Source organism: Papaver somniferum, chromosome 5, assembly GCF_003573695.1.
Source record: "Papaver somniferum cultivar HN1 chromosome 5, ASM357369v1, whole genome shotgun sequence".
Classification (NCBI taxonomy): Eukaryota; Viridiplantae; Streptophyta; class Magnoliopsida; order Ranunculales; family Papaveraceae; genus Papaver; species Papaver somniferum.
The window spans coordinates 192,539,713-192,561,895 of NC_039362.1; the positions used below are offsets into that span (position 1 = coordinate 192,539,713).

At 36.7% G+C, this 22,183-nt stretch overlaps 1 protein-coding gene across 1 annotated transcript; it reads left to right on the plus strand.

Annotated features, from left to right (window-relative positions):
- Nucleotides 1-2,632: 2,632 nt before the first annotated feature.
- LOC113284121 (eIF-2-alpha kinase GCN2-like) lies at nt 2,633-15,321 on the plus strand. The gene is made up of 30 exons (XM_026533540.1): nt 2,633-2,985; nt 3,107-3,175; nt 3,272-3,331; nt 3,419-3,524; nt 4,236-4,340; nt 4,818-5,246; nt 5,760-5,891; nt 5,968-6,054; nt 6,149-6,235; nt 6,343-6,448; nt 6,933-7,050; nt 7,169-7,223; nt 7,586-7,755; nt 8,562-8,749; nt 9,047-9,195; nt 9,429-9,678; nt 9,847-10,129; nt 10,220-10,313; nt 10,496-10,576; nt 10,717-10,773; nt 11,105-11,236; nt 11,316-11,393; nt 11,744-11,852; nt 11,936-12,072; nt 12,517-12,633; nt 12,909-12,994; nt 13,103-13,205; nt 13,472-13,594; nt 14,240-14,387; nt 15,020-15,321. The coding sequence occupies exons 1-29, from the start codon at nt 2,849-2,851 to the stop codon at nt 14,348-14,350; spliced, it is 3,759 nt and encodes a 1,252-aa protein (XP_026389325.1). The 5' UTR covers nt 2,633-2,848; the 3' UTR covers nt 14,351-14,387; nt 15,020-15,321.
- The last annotated feature ends 6,862 nt before the right edge of the window (nt 15,322-22,183 follow it).

Here is a 22,183-nt window from a genome sequence, read left to right on the forward strand (position 1 = left end):
TTCTTTATGAACCATCAATACATATATGATGTACTGGTAGTTTTTGATGAAAATAGTTCAGATCATGCTTGTTTGTTGTTACAAATTGTTTGGATCAGCAGTACATATATGGAATACTGATAAAAATTGCTTTAATTTTGTTGTATTTATAGTTTTTTAATTTTTTTTGCTTGATCTAGAAGTACATATATGCAATACTGAGATATAACTGTTTTGATTTTGTTGTTCGTAGATTTATAAGTTTTTTTTGACATGCAGTTGATTTTTACTTATGAATCATAGGTACATATATGGAATACTGAAAAGAACTTCCTTAATTTGATTATCTTTTTGTTTTTCGCTTCAAAACCACGCTTGTTTGTAGATTCAGATGTTATTATCCACAAGTACATATGTCAGATACTGATATGAAGTGCTCTTTGTTGTGTTTGATTCATAGTTTTGTCACCTTTTTAGTCTTATCCTTCAGTAAGTATGTTAAATACGGTAATATGTCTTTCGATTCTCTTATTTTTCATAGATCTGTCACCTATTCTTGTCATGCAGTTGATTTGTAATTCAAGAATCTTTAGTACATATGTCACATAGTGATAGTAAGTGCTTTTTGTTGTGTTTGATTCAGTACGTGTGTGAAATACTGAAACAGATTCTAGTTTTGTTGATGTGTTTTACGCGGTACGTATTCATATACAGGTTTGTACTCGCCATTTTGCAGGTACAACCATGGTTTAATTTCCCTCCTTTTGGTATTGCTTCTTTTTCTCCCGCTGATGTACCTATGAAATCCATGAAAAATAGATTACTGTGTAGAATAGGCTTTCATTGGTGTTTCCTTTTGCCGTGTGTTGTTTTTGCTGCTTAAATTGGAGACATGGCGTAGAACTCAGGAATTGATTTAGATGTCTTTGAAAAGAATTCTTCTTCAGTGGAACATTAATTGATTTTTTCCATGACCATTGTCTTCTATATTGATATTAGCTGATTCAGGAGTTTGGGTTTTGCTATTTTATTATCCTATCGAGTATATATTTCCATGACAATAATAGAGCCTTGCAAGCAGATTAAATTTATTAATATGTGCGCATATCTGAGTTGCATAACAAATGTGACATAGAGAACTTTGTTGTTGGAACAAATGTGTACTTTTCTCAGTAACACTCAAGGTTGGGGTTCCTTCATTGATCCACCGAATTGCAATCCATGTGCTTGCTTAGAACCATTTTTATTTTAGATGTTAAATTAATGTCTCATGCGTTTCAGATTCGGCTCTTCTTAGATTTGATTAAGCTATTGCTGATAAAAAATTTCTCATTATGTGGTAACAATCGACAGGTAAAATCATTGATAACCTCCCATGGTAATTTGAATTTAATTACACGCCTTTTAAATTCTTTATGGCTATGATTGAGGAAAACTACTAATGTTAGCTTCGGGGTAAAGCGCAGCTTATGCTGTAAATGTCTTCTCATTGTTGATACTAATGTTTTTTTTTTCTTTTTCTTAATGTATTAACTGTTTGTGTATTAGATGCTTTGGATTAATGGCACAAGCATCAAGAATGCCAATTGTGTGCTTCCAGTTTAGTTTTTTGGTTGTCGATTAACTGTAAGAAATTAGCAAAAACAAAAAACATAGTTGCACGACTTATTTCAGCAGAAGTAATATAGTTTTTCAGTATATTATGACTGGATTTCTATGAGATTGCTGCTTTTGTTGACCAGACTTCGATGTATTTCTGCAGGATTTATTGGTGGAGACCGCGACAGAGCAGGATGGCTCAGTCAGTAATATCACCGTGCAGCCCACAGTTTTTCAGATTCATTAAATTCTGGATTTATTGGTGGAGACCATTTGTCGTGCATTATGAGTTTTATTTGCATTGGTTTGTATGGTTCCTCAAATTAGACTCTGTATGTTTGGGCATAAGTTATGGCCCCTATGATGAACGTTTTAATTTTTGTGTGTCTGCAGGCATTGACACTAGCAGTACGTAAAAGCGAGTCAATCTATATGCAGTTAAGAAGAAAACGTTAATAGAAGATCCTTGCTTTGCCCCCAGAAGCATGGCAATACAGTCGAAGAAAAATTATAATCATCACAATGTATGTGATGTAACACGTTTTCTAATTTATTTATCATTGATTCTTACAGATTTGTACTCTACCTGGAAGCAGTGCAACAAATATGTACTCGAATTTGTAAGCATTCAGATATATAATCGGATTTGTAAGCAGTACGACAGATATGTACTCAGATTTCTAAGCAGTGCGACAGATATGTACTCAAATTTGTAAGCAGTGTAGCAAATATGTACTCGAATTTTTAAGCAGTGTACCAGATATGTACTCAAATTTGTAAGCAGTGTAGACACACACGTTTGGTAGTAATGGGCATTATGGACATTTCCATGTTTTAATTAATTTTGGACCTCCGGATAAAAAAAGAATCCGGTTGGACCCTACTATAAATAACTATATGGGCCTAGGACCAAACAAGGAATTTCCCTATTTTTTACCCGGCTGTTATTATTTTTTACCATATCCATCCCCTATCAGCCAGTGGGGCTTAAATATCCGCCGCATTTCCAAATGGAAAATAGAAAAAGTGAATAACTATGGGCGGCTGGAGCGGAACTTTGCGAAATCTCTTTTTTCTTCTCTTCCGTCAAAACTCGAAGACACCAATCAAAAATCTCAAAACCCTAAAAGAATTTCAGCAAATCACTTCATTCTCATTCTCACCCAATCCCATTCAAATAATCGTTTCCGATTCTAAAACCTAATTTCAAAATTTCAATTCTAGATAAATTGATTGAAGAGTTTGAATCAGTAGTTCAAGGGTTTAATTGATGGGTAAGAAGAAGAAAAAAACAGGTCACGGAGGAAAAGGAGGTCGAAAGAATAAAGGTAGAGGTCCTTCAGATGATCATGCTTCTCGTCTTGATAATCTTGATTCTGAACTTATCTCTGAGGAACTCACTGCTCTGTAAGTACTACTTCAAAAATGCCCTCAATAATAGTTTGATTGATTAGTTGTATTTGTTCTGTTTATTGTTGAAGGATTGATTTGAGCTATAGATATAAGTTTTTGTGCATTTTGTGTTTAGGCAAGCGATATATTATGATGACATTAAGGTTGTTTCGGAAGCGCCTCCGTTGTTCATGATAAACCTTAGGTAAATTGATGATGTTTTCAGTAATGTGAACAAAACACCTTGAATTTGGTAGTTAATTTATGATTAATTTTCTCATGCATGTGAAATGTGAAACAGGCCGTATTCGAAGGATATTGGTTCCGAGGATTTACATGTATCGGCTCTTCTTTCAGTAAGGTTTGGTTTGTTATGTTTTTGGCGTCCTTTTTGATGGTTAACTCTAGTAACTATTGTTTTACTAAAATTAGGTTTATGTATACACAGATGCTTGCCAGGATATCCTTACAAGTGCCCAAAGTTGAAGATAACACCAGAGAAGGATTTATCGAAAGATGATGCAGATAAATTGTTGTCTTTGCTTAACGATCAGGTTAGTTTTCGTGAACTTTATTTCTATGATGCTTTGCTTTATGAATGTTAGCAATTGAAATGTGGATGAAGTCTAACCACATATAGTGATGATGACCAGTGATATAGTGATTGATAGACATCACCAGCATGAAAATGCAATTGAATATGACCATTTGACCATGTTGAGGGGCTAATACAAATTGAATACGCTGTTATTCACTTGGTCAAGTATAAGGAAAGTAATTAGTGAACCTGGAGTGCATTGATTGCTCAATTAGTAATGTAATTGCTCCTTAATTATACAGGTCTGTTATTGTGAAGGTGCCCAGCTTCTCCATGAGTAAATGCTCTAGCATGCAGCAGTGTCATCACTTGAATGCACACACATTAGGATCGTGGTGTCCTGGTTGTTAGTTTGTCAAGGATTTATGAGTATATATACTATTCTATATTGTTTCTTTTTTTTTTAATTATGTGTGGATAATTTTCAGCAACCACAAAATGAAAGTTCTTCATCTTTATTGCATATAAGTTGATATAAACCCAGTGCTTTGTTTTACTGTTTATTCCTGTTACACATGGACACAGACAAATATTTAAATTTTGAGAAGAATAACAATTAGCTGCGTCAAGCTCTTTCTGTTTTCTGACATCCTTCTGTGCATATCTATGGTGTTTATGTTTGGTTGGTTTGCTCTTCTCGTGGTATTGAACTTTCATCCTCTCTTAGGCAATTTTTAATGCTCGAGAAGGACGGGTAATGATCTATGACCTCGTGGTGGCTGCTCAAGAGTTTTTATCAGAAATTGTTCCACTTGGCCAATCACATGAAACTGTAAGATTTTCCACTTTATCAAATTATGATTACCAAATGTTTATGGTATGGTCTAGAATGTTGTTATCTACTTTGTCAATTAGGGGATACATTTTCTTCTGCCAATTGCCGTAAAGATGATTCTTTAGGTTTCATAGTGTTTTTCAATCTACAAAGATAAGTAACTGGTATCAAGTTTAAATTTCTCGCGCCTCGTGTTATTTTAAAAGAATTAGAAAAAAGTTTTTTTATATTAAAATTCAGAATCATTCTTAAAGCAGTATTTATTGATGAAGTGCGTCTTAGGCAATCTCTCTTATCTGTATGAATGTTTCTATATCTGCATTCACTACATGGTTAATATCTCCTTGGTTTTGTTATAATATCTGATCATTACATAGGAATATAGAATGCATTCTTACAGTATCTATATTTAAAGTGATTAGTAGTTGTTTTATCTATAAAAAACGCTATATGTTAAATGAAAAGTCCTATCAGGTTCGAAGTGGAAAGGTGGACGGCATGGATCAATTGCTTCAGGGGGATGTGGCAGTCACTTGCGAAAATAAACGATCTTCAAGAGGACCTTTCATCTATGGTTTGATCGATCTTTTTGATGATTATGGAGAATCATCGGACTGGGGACTTGGGACTGCAAAAAGCGGCAGAAATTCTCTACTGCCTGCCCAGACGTCAGATGTTTTCACCGGTGGATATAAGGTTCAAGATAAGCAATCTTTGTTGAATGCGAATGCGCTAGCATCACAGGTTCCAAAGCAACTGTCAAAGAAACAGCCAATTGCCATACATGCTATCAAAGAAGACTCAGAAGATGATATTCAGGAATCATTTACCACAGATTCTAGTGAATCACCAGTGGAGGAACTATCAAGCGGTGATTCCATGACTGATGATCAAGATTTGAAGGTAGTTAAAGAAATACATTTTGTCTGTTTCTGTATAGTTGGGTACAAGTGCATGCTAACTTTGTTTTTCTGTTTTACTTGGGCATCAGGAGACACTTGAGTGCGTGTTAGAACTTCACAGTTTTATTAAATTATCTTTTGATTAGCTTCAAATTTAGAGTTCCTTAAACTGATAGCCTTGCGGTGCAAACAAGTGACAATCAGAGTCATATTGCATAGATATTTGTTTGAACAATGCGATACTAGAGTAGTATGAATTGTCCCTTCTTCTGTTTCGGTTTAAGTGAAAGTTACTGTTGATTATAAAGTAAGAATGCCCTACATTTAACTTGTGTATACCGTGCTACTTGTTATCGAAGTGGCAGTACATGCTTCAATAAGTTTCCAGAACCTTTTGTTGTTTGTAGCATCAGTGGTATCAGTTATGGTTATGATGGTCTGAAAAGTTGTTACAATAATACTTCTGGTGCTCCTGCTCTTAGCATTGTAATTACCACTATTGCTGGCTTTGCAGTCTCTTGTTGATGATGAGCAGAAAACTGAAGTTAGCGACAGTGATCTGGAAGATATATCGTCAGATTCACGATCTTCAACTTCTGCAATACATGGAGAAGGAGCTCAGAGTGTGAAAAAAGATCTTATACTGGTATTAGCATTTTCTCCTTTTAATGCACTTTAAAAGATTTATATACATTATGGGCTAAGTTCTTGTTTCACATTAGGCTCATTTGCTTCGAGTAGCTTGTGCTTCCAAAGGACCATTAGCAGATGCTTTGCCTGAAATTACATCTGAACTGTATGATCTCGGGGTAGGTATCCATTAAGTTGTTGATCAGATTATGCTAGAAAGTGACCTTATTGGTGAGTGAAATTTTATTTACTGTCGGTGGTGCATTTCCTTAGATCTTTACCGAGCGGGTGCGGGATTTGGCTACCAAACCACCATCCCTTTTCAACGAAGCCTTTGATAATGTCTTTCAGAAGCATATGGTTAGCCATCCCTTCTCCTTCTCTTAGCAGGTAGTTTTTGGCTAACGTCATCATTAACTACTTCTACTTAGTTCCTAACTGGGTGCTTATGTGATTCTGCTCAATAGGTTTCTTCCCCATATTCTCAGTTCTGGAAACCTGCTCTTGATTTGGGAGGACCAGCTGCTCCAAGTTCTAGATACCACAATGACTTCGAGGAGGTCTCTTCACTTGGTAAAGAATAGTGTTCTTGGCTTTCATTCCGGCTTTTATCATCTTTTGTGTTATTCGATCTTTCACCTCGATAGGCTGAAACTAATCCAGTGACTTTTGATGAGTTTGCTCTCCATGATGACTTTTGATGAGTAGCATGACTTGAATATTTAGGTCTCTGAACCTTTGAATTTTATGTAAAAAACGCCTGGCCTATGGATCCACCACGATAATGTGACATTCTGATGAGTTTGCTCTCCATATTATGATCCGACTTACATTGAAGTGCAACCTCCTTGGTGTTCCTTTCCGGAGGTTGTATATGTACCTAATTAAAGGGAAAAACATCTAAAATCTAAGCAAGCAACGCATGAATCTCATTGAATTGTTTCTTTTTTTGGATACTGGAAACCTTAAGGAAGTGTCCCTTCTTAGTTGTTGGTTTAGTGTTAAATGTAACATTCCAGAAACCTTTCTTACTCTAATCCTTGTATTCCTCTGGCAGGCCATGGTGGTTTTGGTTATGTGGCGTTGTGCAAAAATAAATTAGACGGCAGGCAGTATGCTGTGAAAAAGATTCGCCTTAAGGACAAAAGTTTACCGGTTAATGACCGCATATTGAGGTAAATCAATTTGTCAATCTGAAAATTTCATAAGCGAAATCAGTCGTAAAACACAATCATTTGCTTATGTCATGCCATATAAGTATGTTAATCTCTGCCACTCTGTCAAGGTATTCAGGGAGGTAGCCACGCTTTCCCGTTTGCAGCATCAACATGTTGTACGTTATTATCAGGTCTGTTTTCTTATACCTTCTTGAATTTTGTTATTCCTGCTGGAATTAGATGTTGGGTTTCCAACACCTTGTTCAGATTTTGCACGGATAATAACTTAGTGGTGGCATATGTTACCCCTTACCTTATGTCAAGTTTGATTCTGAGTTGAATTATTATTGAGATTGTCCTCGTAAATTTGTAGTGTCTTTGTCTGTTATCCGTCACCGTCATCAATGCATGATAAGCGTTCACAATAACGCTCAAGTACGAATTTATGTTACTGTTTGCTTTACCAGAAAGCTAGTAATAGTCATACATGTGAACTATCATTCTTTCCCAGACTCCAAGCTAATATTCATGTGATGTTATCAAATAAAACCAGGCATGGTTTGAAACAGAAATTGGTGGAGCTTGTGGTGATTCAGGTTGGGGTTCGACGACTGCAGGGAGCGCCAGTTACAGCAACATGGGGACAAATTCAGCGAATGCTATGGGGCCTGATAATAAGTCAGAGTCAACTTATCTATACATACAAATGGAATATTGCCCGAGGTTGATTCAGTTTCCCTTTTAATTCATTCTGTAGGTTGAGAAGGCATCTCTAATCTAATTACTAAACAGTAATAATGTTTATAGACATGGTAATTTTACTGTTTACAGAAGCTTGCAGATTTATAATTTTTGCATCATAATGTTGTTTTATAAAACTTACGAACGCAGAGTTGGGTAACACAGTTACAGAAAGTGGCTGCAAAAACATCTTTGTGGGTAGTGTAGCAGTTGTTACCTTTTACCTAGATAAAACAGAACAAGTTTCAGTTTCCGCTTGTTTGACCGTCCGCTACCCGATATCCTAACGCTTTTAAACATTAATGCTTTCATACATTCATGTTGAAGTCCTTGAGGCAAACATCTTAGCTTATTGATTTTAATGGAAGGGAATGTTAAAACACATGCTTGGTTTTGAGCTTGTCTAATACACCCTCCATCCGAAATAAGTGATACTTTCTTGTTTATATATATATCCCATAAGTTTTCCTTTTTATATAATATATATTTCCAATTTAGTGTTGTTGATTCTTACTCTAAAAAATGAAAAATTTGATAGTCATGTTTATACAGAGAGATAAGCCACTCCTAAGCTTTCTTACATTGTAACACATAAGGGTATAAATGGAGTTCTTTTTCTTTTTTAAATCATCTTTCTCCTTATTTCCTTGTGTGCAAATAGGTAACTTTCATTTTTTGTGGGATGGAGGAAGTAGTATTCTTTAGTTAGGGTGATATGTATGGATCAAAAGTATATATTTTATGGTTATCGTTAAATATTAATTAATCTCTTTCTTATCCATGTGAAGGACAATGCGCCAAGTTTTTGAATCATATAGCAGTCTTTTTGGGAAAGAGTTCGCTTGGCATTTGTTTCGGCAAATTGTAGAAGGACTTGCCCACATACATGCGCAAGGAATCATCCATCGTGACTTGACACCCAGTAATATCTTCTTTGATGCTCGTAATGATATAAAAATCGGGGATTTTGGTCTTGGTAAGATGTATTTGCTGTCTTATTCATTTCATACTCTTTGTTCTTAGGCATCAACATCCTTGTTTATTTTTTGATATCATTTTAGCTTTAAAATTAGAATTACGAATACATGGTTATTAGTAAATAACAACCAATAACTATGCAGTTTAAGCCAATGGAAGTTGGAATAGATGCCTCATTTATTGTTGGTAGGCCTCCTACAAGGAGCTTGTATGTATTTCTTGTGGTTATAGCTTTTATAACTTTATATCCCATTATGTTTTGAAGTTGATCTAGCATTTTTTCTTCGTGTTGTAGCTAAATTCTTGAAGTTGGAACAACTGGATCAAGATGCACTTTTCCCTACGGATACAACTGGGGTTTCAGTGGATGGAACTGGTCAAGTGGGGACCTATTTTTACACTGCACCTGAAATTGAGCAAGGCTGGCCCAAGATTGATGAGAAGGTAACTATTAGGTAATTCCTGTAGCAAGTTTATGCTCTATTGTTTGCCAGATCTCTTCAAGTTGTCTGTTTTATCACTGGCATTTTTATAAGGAAGATAATTATAATAGTATGCTAGCAAATGCACCATTTGTTTCTTTAACTCAAGGATACACAGTAGCACCATTTAATTTGATACATGTGCAAGGATATATATGCTTCACTTGACAACAATTCGTTATACTTCATTTGTAGGTCGATATGTACAGCTTGGGAGTGGTATTTTTTGAGCTATGGCACCCATTTGGGACAGCAATGGAAAGGCACAAAGTTCTTATGGATCTGAAGCAAAACGGATCACTTCCTCCTTCATGGGCTGCTGAATTCCCAGAGCAGGAAGCCTTATTACGACTCTTGATGTCCCCAAGTCCATCTGATCGTCCGTCCGCCACAGAGCTTCTTCAAAATGTTTTGCCTCCGCGAATGGAGGATGAGTGGCTAGATGGTAAGTCGTTGCACAAGGAACTATGGTGTTAATATATCCATCACCACCTGTCTGTGTTGCCATTTAAGATAGCAGCGAGACATGAAGCTGAGATGATACACTTGACTTCTTATATATCTGAATTGTTTATATATATGGAAGTTTATTTCGATTTTTTCATTTTTACAGATATTTTGAGAGCAATGCAGTCACCGGAGGACACACGTGTTTATGAAAAAGTAGTAAAGAAAATTTTTGATGAGGAGAGGTTAATGATGAGATCTCATCGGCAGCATGGTGTAAGAGGAAAGTTAACCAGGGATGTGTCTTCATTTATTCAATATACAGAACTATATACGGAACTTCGTGATTATGTTATTGACACCGCAAAAGAAGTATTCAAGCATCACTGTGGAAAGAGAATGGAGATAACACCAATGCGTTTATTGGATGATTATTATAAATTTGATAGGTATTTTGTCTTTAAAATTTTGAGGTTCTCGGATGGAAGTCTCCGTCGTTTTGTATTGGAGTTGTTAGTTAATTTGGTTTTCTTTTGAAGGGATGCTGTCAAACTTCTGAGCCAAGAAGGAGACATGCTTGAGCTTTGTCATGAGCTACGTTTACCCTTTGCTAATTGGGTTATGGCGAACCAGGTATTCAACTAGATTATTGTTGTAAGAAAATGAATGTTTATTGTTGCTGTGATTTTTCTGATTTGAGGACTGCTTAGTCACTTACAACTAAAACAAAAAACATAGCAATTCTGGATTTTTGTGTTACTAGTTAGCGTCTGTGGATGCTATTTTGTAACACATTTGCTTCTTTAACTTCACAGATATCGTCCTTTAAAAGATATGAAGTATCGTCAGTCTATAGGAAAGCAATAGGTCATTCAACCCCAAATCGTTATCTTCAGGTGTGCATCCTACTCCATCTGTTATATGCATACATATGCATATAATGGTTACTCTGCTTTTTTGGTTTCTGGATTATGGTCTATATATCCTTTTGATATTTACAAATTAACTAGCTATTCCGAAATTGATTTTTCAACAGGGAGATTTTGACATTATTGGAGGCGCATCTGCTTTGACGGAAGCAGAGGTTATTAAGGTACTGTGTCTGATACAATGTATGTTTCATTGTTCTTTTGATTTCTACTTGAACTTGTTGTGGGGCTCAAACGAATATATCGGGGGTATAATATAATCGGGATGGATGATTTTTTTAAAAGATCATGTCTATAGCTGGATAATAGTTTTTTCGAGAACTGCTGATACTATTGCTGTGCATATGATTTAGTTGTTGAAGTCTCTTTTGTCTATCTAGTTCTAGATTATTTAATAAAACACTTCAAAGTCTCAGTTCAGAAGTGGAATTGAAGTGATTATTACTTATTATTGTATTAAATGCTAAGTAACTAATAACTAAAGATGGTTTGTAGGTGGTGATGGATATATTAACACGATTTTTTCATCCAGAGTTGTGCCACATTAGGTTAAATAATGCTGACCTGTTGGACGCGATCTGGAACTGGGTCGGTATTGAGGTTGAGCTAAGAGAGAGTGTCACACAGGTATGTTTATAAGATGTTCATATCTCAGGCATGTATTCAGGTTCACAAGCAATTGATTATGTTTCTCTTTGAAATGAAGATCCTGTCAGGTTCATTACGCCCTCAGACCCCCAAACGTAAGTCCAAATGGGTTCTCATACGGACACAACTTAAGCAGGTATGAAGAAACATCTGTTTATTTTACAGGTTACGATATGCATCAAACTAGACTGTGATCCCTTCTTCTAATACTGTTTTCCATTTATGCGGGATGAGAAACAAACTAGACTGTGACTCTCTCATCGAGTTCTTTTCCTTGTATGCGGAATGAGAAACTAGCATAATACACATTCCGGGTGCTATTTCTATTTGTTCCATTTGAAGACCCCGAACTAGATAAATTGAAGGTCATAGTATTACATTTTAGCATGAAGGATGATTGGTGTTTTTTTCTTCATGATTCATCGAATTTACCATTTGTGTGATTTGATTCAGTTGGATTGATCAGAAATTCCTTCTTTTTCTCAGCATCTCAATCTACCAGAAGTTGTTGTCAACAGACTACAAACAGTAGATTCAAGGTTCTGCGGAGTTGCTGACGAGGTACTTCCTAGATTGATGGGGGCCCTTGCACCAGGTGATTTTGGCTTTTTGTTCATGTAGATGATTGATATGAATGTATTTAAAAGGTCATGCATACTAAACTACACGCTAATGCAGATAAGAATACACGCAAAGCTCTAGATGAATTGTCAGCACTGTCTGGCTACCTAAGAGATTGGAAGATCGAAAGAAATGTTTATATAGATGTCCTAATGCCACCTCTGGAGAGTTATCACCGGGAAATGTTTTTTCAGGTAGAACTGTGTTTGATTATCATCTCTTAGTTAAGTCATTTGCCTCAGAAGCTGATGCCACTTTTAAGCTTTAAAATAGTCATATAATGACCATAAGATCAATCTTTTCTGTGGAAGATGCTAAGTAAACTACCAACCAGGATCTTGTAATATCCCCTAGAAGGATTAGGATTGACATTTATGATTTTCCAGTTTATATATTGGTATTACATCATTGATGCAACTATTTATATTTCTCTCCATCTGTCACATTCATAAATCTTACATAGACGCTTGTTTTTTTTTTTGGCCAGTTATGAGCAGTTCATTATATGAGGAACTTGTATATAATTATTATTATTCTATAAATTGAATGATGCTCTTTTTCTTCACTTTTAAACTGTCATACAGTTACTTTATCAAAAGGAAAAAATGTCTCATCAGGATAACAATTTTTTGGTGCAGATATTTTACGAGCGACCTTCCGAAACTTCCCAGTTCCAGTCCCAGGCAACTTTAACTTTGTTTGCTGTTGGTGGTCGGTATGATCACCTACTTCATCAACTGCGGGATCATAGCTATGTAGGTTTTTATTTCTTATTTGGATAATGATTATGTAGGTTATGCTTCTTTACCTTGTGATTTAAACATTGTAATGTTGAAATTGTATCTACTGGGTTTATGTTGCCATTCAAAGTTGTTCTGGGCATAAAGTCAAGACTCAAGTCCAGGGTTTGACTACTATGTGGATCTTTTTTTCTTTTTTTTTCCACCCTTTTGAGTAAGAATACTTTTCTTGACTGAGCATATTTAGTTTGAGTTTTCATTTGCCTATGCTTTTCTTTTTTTGTGTGTAGAAATTGAATCCTCCTGGTGCTGTTGGTGCCAGCCTTGCATTGGAGACTATCTTGCACCAGTCTTCAGCAGAAACTAAACCTCCCAGGTTCAGTATTATTTGCTTACCTGTTTCGCAGTTGACAAATTCCCTTAAGCTTTACTGAAAGTACAAATTTCTTGAGAGTTCATTATCCTCTTCTTGACTATGTTGTAGAAATGAAGCTGGCACTCATGTTCTAGTTTGTTCAAGAGGGGGAGGTGGTTTACTTAAAGAGCGGATGGAGTTAGCTGCTGAGCTATGGCAGGAAAACATCAAGGTAAGATTTGAGACACATGCTGATAGGTTTGATCTTACTTTGCAAAAAATGAGAGGAAAAGAGAAAGAAAAAGTAAAAGATGAAGCTAGAATTTTGTTTCTGTAGCAAAATAAATCAAGGGTTCAAGCATCCTATCGTTCTGGATTGCCTTCTATTTTATATTTATCAAGGGTTCAAGCTAGAAGTAGTGTTATTCTGTTTTATATGGCATAATGTATAATGTCTTTTATAAAAGCTGTTTACATTTTCTGTATTGATGTCGCCAGGCTGAGTTTGTACTTATGTTGGATCCAAGCCTCACGGAACAGTACGAATATGCAAATGAGCATGATATCAAGTTCCTCGTCATTATAACTGAGACTGGTCTGACTCAAACAGGATTTATCAAGGTAAAACAGCATATCGCTTTTAATTTTGAGAGCAAATTAAACTACTCATATTAAGTTTTTTTTTTTACAAATTAAAAGTTTAGAATAAGACCCTGATGTTGTTGGTTCCTTGAATAGAACTCATCTAGGAATCCCTGAAAAAGAATCTCTGCAGGTGTGGATGTGGTGTTTGTTGAGCCACACGGAGTAATATAGTTGGCCGAGTCAGAGTCGGAAGCATATGATAAGTTAACTAGAACTAGTAACTTTCTTCAAAATGTCTGCCTTTGCTAATAACTTTCTTAAAAATGGATGTCACTGTGACACTGTGACTTCGATCTCACATAATGTTTCTACTTTACAATGAAAATGCGAAGCAAGTATTCAGTAGGCAAGAACTATCATATAATGTATATATTCGAGTTTTAGTCGTGGCACTATATTTGAACTTTGATTTACTCCAAACTGCAAGTTAGTTGCTAATAGAATTACTGGTAGAATGCAGATGAATTATCTACTTAGGGGTATGCATGAAAGTGGGAATCTTATCCTTTCAAATCCTTATCTAGTATATCTTCTTTGATCTCCAGTAATAGACCCTTACATATCTTATAGTGATGTTTACCTGCTATGCTTATGGTGATGTTTACTTGATCTTACATACAGGTTCGTCATCTTGAGCTTAAGAAGGAAAAGGAAGTTGAGAGAGAAAACTTTGTAAAGTTTATAAGAGATGCAACCGTGACACAGTCGAGGAACCTAACCATTTGGAACTGAGCATGTCTGCACATTTCTCGATAATTCATTCTTTCAGGTTTGTTTTGTTAACTCATACTGAACCTCTAGATTGCAGTGTCATAGGGTGAAAATTTTGAAACTATTTAGGATTCCTCCATTGGAAATCATTACTGCTAGGATAATTGCCATCTTCAACTTCATATGTCCTCTCAGTGTAATCCACTTACAGATACAATGGCCTTTTTGGTTTTTGTGTTACTACTTACTAGCAGTTGAGTGCTTTGTAATATAACAGCTTGTAGTCAGTACTGATTTATACTATATACTTTCGGTACTTGTACCAGTTTTATCCTTAGGTTATGGTAATGATGAAGTCCCAGTGCTCCAATTTTAACAGTTACTGTAATTTTCTATTATCTCACCCTAGGAAAGAACTAGTTGATTTTCAAGTTTGGTTTTGGCACTGTACTATGAAACACTCTCCCATCATCCTGGTCAGAAATTCTTTATAACAGCGCCAAGGAATGAAACCCCGAGAAGAGGCTAATTCAATTAGATTTTAATAGTCTGAGTTTACAGTTACGTATATTCATCGTCCTTTCCTACTCGGTTGTTTTTTTGCTTTCTGAGCAGTCGGATTTATTATAGGACTTGCATATTTGGAACTCAAGATTAAATGATGCTTTTGGTGTCCTTATTCTGTTTCAGGTGGACTTTATAGACGACACTCGGTTATCCAATTCAAAACATGTACAAAAGCAGACGAGAGAAGAAATTTTGCAAACTTTAGTTTTACAGTTCTTTTTTTCCCAGTAAATATCAGTTAGGATTTTGTATTTACTTTGTGGAATATATTTTCTAACCTTCATTGAACGAATACTACAAGCATAATGAACTGTAAATATCAATATTCCTTTTGTTGGTAGTGAACTTGGAATTTGAACTGTATATGAACAAGGGACCAAGGTTAGTAATGAAAGGCGCTTCTTTTTATTGGCGGGATGGACAAATGTTAATATCGGATCGCAGTGCTTAGTCGGGTATCATTTTTGTTCAGTGCAAAGCATGTTTATAAATCATCCTCCAACCGAACTTTGTTGCAAAACCAGCGCGACTGTAACTCGTGTGCACTTTTAATTTGTAATTACCGTCCCAACTTCTTAGAAATAAGACGGCCCTAAATTGTTTTTCTTACTTTTTTTAATGATATATTCCTCAATTCTAAAGAGCCAAGTGACGTTTTTGTACGAATGTACCGTAGGATAATGATAAAGTTAATGGTTTTTTTTTTTTTTTTTTTTGATCGGTAAAGAGTGTGGTGCTGGCGAGATTCGAGCTCAGATCACTGGTATCATCACCCAGTGACTTTACCACTGTACTACAGTGACACCGGCTTATCAGCATCAGCTCCGCCTTGGATGGTTTTTAGCATTGCAAAGAGATTGAATTTAAGTTTATCAGGCTTATCATCATCTTTCCAATGCATGAACCAAGTTAGCTAACAGGGTGTTTGTTTTCTGCCGACTCGGTGGCTTCTGGATCTGATTCTGCCCCTATCTCGGCACGTATCATAAGTTGGACCTATTTGAGTCCTGGAATAAAACGCCCATGATTCATGGGACCAAGCCAAATATTCGTATATTTTTGTGAGTCAGAAGAGTTAGATCTAACTCAAAAAACAAATATATTAAATCACATCCAGATGAGTTTGGTGAATTCAATCAAATCCAGATGAGTCGGATAGAAAAGAAAAAACAACCTTGATGTGACTCATAACAAAATAAACAAATTTTCAATGAACCAATAATAAGTTCCAATTGAACCTCTTGATTATCCAAATGAAAGTTCCACTTTCAAATAATAAAGTGGAAAAATACTTTACTCTAAGTGGGTGTTCGGATACGCAAAGCAGAAGTCAATATCATAAATTAGAAGCAAACATTCATAAATTAGAAGCAAACATTAAAATTGTTTTACAAAACAAAAATGCTTGACATACCGTCAAGATAAACAACATATAAACCGTATACACACAAACACACCCATAAATGGGATCCCTGCTATCTGCTTGAGGTGGGGCCCACCTGTTTCCTCTCTCTACACGGCTTTAACCTTGTTTAAATAGGCGGTACGTGTAGAAATTTTCTTTACAAAAAGCTATCTTTTCCGCTCATCAAAATTATTCTCAAACCATGTCTCCAAATTCTAAACGTACCGTAGATTGGGACAATTTTAAAACCGCTAAGACACATGGCGGGTCCAATATGCTGGACCCCTGCAAATCTCCCGACGGCGAGGCCAGCCTCATGAGTCTGGGCGGTTTTAAAATCGTCTAATTTGACGGTTCGTTTAGAAGTACTCTGTTTCTTTTTCTGCTTCTCGTAGGCAACCGACTTTGAGTCTGAGGACAATCCAGTATTTTTGGTCTAAAATTAAGGGCCATTTCTGTCAAAGTGTTTCAAAAATTCGAAAATAGTAATAATAATAATAATAATTAAGAAAGTGGAGCAAAATTAAATGAACAGAGATCCAGTTCCAACTTCCAATCTCTCCCTCCCTCTTTCATCTTGTACGAACAACATTTCAAATCACCGTCTCTCTGTTTCTGCCGCTCATCATCATCAGAAGTTCCTCAATACAGAACCAGAAAACATTTTCAGGTAATAATTTACTAAACTCAGATTTCCTTTTCCGTTCTTCCACTTTTTCAGACGAAATTTAGTGTTTAATCTGTAAACTGGTGTTTTTAATACCAGAGAACCTTGCAGAGTCAAGCCTTGTTAGGGAGAGTGATCCATCTCTATTTGATAACTTTTCTCAGAATTCTGTAGATTTGAGTGGTGATTCTCATCTCCAGTGTGGTGATATAGCTTTTGTTTCACCTGGCTCAAGATTATCTGATATGTCAGAAAATGGATCAAAGAGTGATAGCAAATGTGCAGCAAGTGATGAAACAGTCCCCGTGCCGGCTTCGGTTTCTTGTAAACCAGATCTTCCAATAGTCAGCAAATTCTGCGAGGAGCAAGTCCTTCTAATTACTTCTGCTCTTGAGAACCCTAGTGGTGTAATTCCACCTCCCTCTGAGCCTCTATGTACTAAACCGTTAGTAGAGGACCAGGTTGAGCTAGTAAATGACGCAGCTCCGGCTACAGCTTCAGAGCCTGACATGCAGCTCGACAATGGCATCCAGGCTGACCCTCCAGATCCCGAACCCCCAGTTGAGGACCAGGTTGAGCTAGTAAATGACGCAGCTTCAGGTTCAGCTTCACAGCCTGACATGCAGCTAGACAATGGCATCCAGGCTGAGCCTCCAGATCCTGCACCCCCAGTTGAGGACCAGGTTGAGCTAGTAAATAACTCAGATTTAAAGTTAGCTTCAGAGCCTAATATACAGCTAGACAACCACACTCTGTCTGAGCCTCCATGTCCTGAACCCTTAGTTGAGAACCAGATTGAGCTAGTAAACAACTCAGCTTCAGGGTCTGCTTCGCAGCCTGATATACAGCTAGACAATGGCATTCAGTCTGAGCCACCATGTCCTGAACCCTTAGTCGAGGACCAGGTTGAAGTAGTAAGTAACTCAGCTTCAGGGTCAGTTTCGCAGCTGGATATACAGCTAGACAATGGCATCCAGTATAGGCATATCACTTCCCAACAAGCCGAAGATCCAACACATCAACCAACAACCGAAGAGCATGCTGAATTACCATCTCACGGTGTTGTTGTGCCACTAAGAGCGATGCTTCGGCAACCTATATCAATTGGCAGATCTCTAGGCGGAAGTGGTACATGCGTATCAGATTCCAGAAGCTTGGGAGGTGTTCCGAATTCCATTAATCATCTTCGTCAAAGTGCTCCAATGACTTCTTCTGGGACTTCTCAGTCTCTGCTCCATCATGACCCTTTTGTAAATGAATCAGTGAGAATCGGTCAAGCGCAGGACCAAGTTGGGTTAGTAATTAACTCAACTCCAGAGCCTAATACACAGTTAGACATTGGCATCCAGTTGAGACATAACACTTCCCAACAGGCTGAATTTCCGACACAGCCAGCAACAACTGTACAGCATTCTAGTTTACCTTCTTTTAATGATGCTTTGCAAGGTACAATGCTTCAGCGGCCCATGTTTATAGACAGACGTGTAGGTGGAAGTGTTACACGTGTATCAGATGCCAGAGACTTGGGAGTTGTTCCAAACTGCATTAGTAATCCTTTACAAATTGCTCCGTCGACTTCTTCTCAGGCTCTGCACCGAGATGATCCTCTTTCAAATGAATTGGCAAGAGTTCGCCAAGAGTGGGAGCAAGCAGTGAAATTCCACAAAGAATTGGTTAGTGTGTACAGTACCTTTTCATTAATCATTATTCTCTTGGGTGAACACCTGAAAGTCAGTTATTTCAAATGGATTATTTTATTTTTTACTTGTGCTTTTTGTGTGTAGAAAATGCGGATCAGATTCGATTTATCCAAGGAGTTGCAAGAGGTCAAGAAAAAATATAGCAAGCTTCATCAAGATAATGAAAGTGCATTAGCTCGTACGAAGAAATCAATTGACACAAATTATAATAAAGTCTTCATGAATGTGTTGCTAGCCAAGCATTTTAGGGACAAATTATTGTGAGGCTACCAGGACTGCTGGATGACATCAAGGTATTGGACTCTCAACTTTGAAGTCTTCTATCGCATTTGAGAATTGTTGTTAGTGTCTATGCGGATTTTGAATTACATTTATACTACCGTAATAGTTGATCATCATGCAGTGAGGTGGTTAACGACTATATTACGAGAATAGGTTTTTATTTGCTTGGAAAAGGATTATATCTCATTTTCTGCTCACAAGCAATGATTGGTGTAAGAGACGTGGCGTTAGTGAGCTGCTCTCCCAATTTCATAAGTCTGTGTAAGTGTTTTATATAGACCACTGAGTAATTACAAATCCTCAACTCAGATATAGATAATGGATTTGGTGACTACAACTCAATTATTTGGACATGTTCAATGCGCGCTTGATAAACCATTAAGTTCGACCAAGGTGATCAATGACTGTCGTTGTCAGTTGTCACATGATTCTGTGAGATACTAATAACCGCAGCAACTATAAAATATATAATTAGGTGATTATGGTCTCGTTAACAAGCCTTAGCAAATTGGGTAATGTCGAGATCTTATTAAACTGACTGGCTGCTGCATGAGCGTGGAAATTCCAAACTTCCAAGACTAAACAAGCAAGCCACACCCTTATAACATAAATTTTGTTGGTATCAGGGTAGTCAAAACCTGTAAGGCTTTTCATTCAAAGTCGAAGAGTTCAATTCCAAAAACCATGAAGTAGAAGAACATGAAAAATGCAGATTCCCCCTCCCTCCCTCCCTCCCTCTTTCTTCTTGTCTGAACAGCATTCATATCTTTCTGGTTCTGTCTCTCTATTCATCTCTGTTTCTCTATTTTCTTTTTTGTTTTTAAACACTTTCTTTGATTTACATTCAAGAAGAAGTAGTTCCTAGTAAAAACCAGACAACTAGTGCATTTGCAGGTGATATAATTCACTAACCCAGATTTCTTTTTTCCAAATACTACTTGAAAACGTATATGATTAAGAGAGGGTTTTCAAGAAAACCCATTGAAGAGATTTTATTTTATTTTATTTTTATGTGGGTTCTCTTGGGATTTTCTTGATAAATTTTCTCAGCAAGTTTCCTCATTTTTGTTGCTGGAAAAGTGGGTTTGAGATATTATTCTTCTTGTGAATGCTTGGTCGTAACATGCTTTGCGAGTATTCTTTTGGCTCATTGTGTCAAATCAGCAATCAGGTATCGACAAGAGTGTGTTAACAACAGACATTCCTACTAAAGTTACTGGAGAAAGCTCTGGGTGTTCAAATCATGAAGCCCGTCAAGCTGGATGTAATGAGATATTATTTGCTTACCTGTTTCGCTGTTGACAAATTTCTTAAGCTTTATTTAAGTACAGCCTTCTTGAGAGTTCCTTATCCTCTTGTTGACTATGTTGTAGAAATGAAGCTGGCATTAATGCTCTAGTTTGTTCAAGAGGTGGAGGGGGTTTACTTAAAGAGCGGATGCAATTAGCTGAGCTATGCCAGGAGAATATCAAGGTGAGACTCGTGACACATGCTGATAGGTTTGATCTTACTTCACAAAATAGGAAAGGAAAAACAAAAAGTAAAAAGATGAACCTAGAATTTCATTTCTTTAGCAAAGTAATTCAAGGGTTCAACATCCTAATCCCTCTGGATTTCCTTCTAAATTAGTGCTATTCTATTTTATATGGCATAACGTATATATCTCTTTCAGATTGCTCTAACACTAGAAAGGATATTTTCAGAGAGTTACTAACCGACTGCAACTATACGCAAGCACTGGATTGCAGTCACATAATGAAACTATGTAGATTTCCTCCATCATTGAAAATCATAACTGCTATAATTACCACTTTCAACTTCATATGTCCTCTCTGTGTGGTACCTTTACAGATATAGTGGCCTTCTTGGTATTTCTATTACTAGGCAGTTGAGTGGCTTACTAATACTAACATCTTGTAGTCAGTACTGACTTATAAGTATACTTTCGGTACTGGTATTGTTTTTATCCTTTGGTCATGGTAATGCTGAAGCTAGACTTGTATAGGTCAGAGAGGAACTTAGGCAAAAAAAGGATTTGGGATTGAGACAGTATCACCCCCATTAGCTGGATTGACGTGGGTAACACTGTAATACAGATTCTACAAATATTCACCGATAGTCGGCACTATTAAGTCCCAGTTCTCCAATTTTAACATTTTTTAGCAGTTACTGTACATACTTCTGTATTCAAGTTTGGTTTTGTCACTGTGCTAAGGAACACTCTCCTGAACAGTTGGATTTGTCATCAAGACTCTTAAATTTTGAACCCTGATTTTGGGCATACCTAAATCTTTCTAGGCATACAAAACAACAGTCCCATCTTGGGTGACCTTAGAAGGGGTACCTTATGGGTAGTTCAATTACCTATATACCCTTAATACAAAAATCTAAAATCAGTTTTCTAAAAAATCAAAATCAGTTTCCCTTCACATCTCTTCTTCTTCCTCCTCCTCTAGCCGAACTCTTCCCCCTCCTGCGAAAAAAAAAATTCATCATCGTGATTAATTGTCGATTCGTAAAAATTTGATCGTCGATTAAACTCAACCACATAATGACTCGTACAAAGAAAAGCAGAGACTAGGCAAACCAAATCGTCTTCTAATCCATCAATTGAAGAAGAAGAACCAATTGAAGATGAAGGTATAGAAACTGAAAATCAACCATCAATTGAACCAGAAATTGAACCAACTGCATCTCCAACTCCGGAAATGAGGATAAGAAAGTAAGTTTTACAAACCCAATATCCTATTTGCCGTTTTTCATCGATTAAATGACGGTTATAGTGTTGGGTTCGGCTCAAAATTGAGTTGCGTTTTTAGCCGAACTGTTCTTCACAAAAGCTTCTTGTAAGAAAGCCTTTCTAGCTAGTCATGTGAGTTCTATTATTCAGAATACCACTACTCCTAAGTATAAAGACCCAAGGTCCCCTACCATTTCTTGCACAATAGGTAAATACCGTGTTGAGAAAGCGTTGCTTGACTTATGAGCTAGTGTGAACTTACTACCATATCATGTGTACCTTAAGATAGGACTTGGTGAGATGAAACCTACCCAGATGACACTTCAGTTAGCTGATAGGTCCGTTAAAATTCCTCGTGGTGTGATCGAGGATGTTCTCATAGAGGTTGACAAGTTTATTTATCTAGTGGATTTTGTTATCCTAGATACCCAACCTGTCCCTGACCCAGAGAACCAGATACCGGTAATTTTAGGTTGCCCGTTTTTAGCTACAT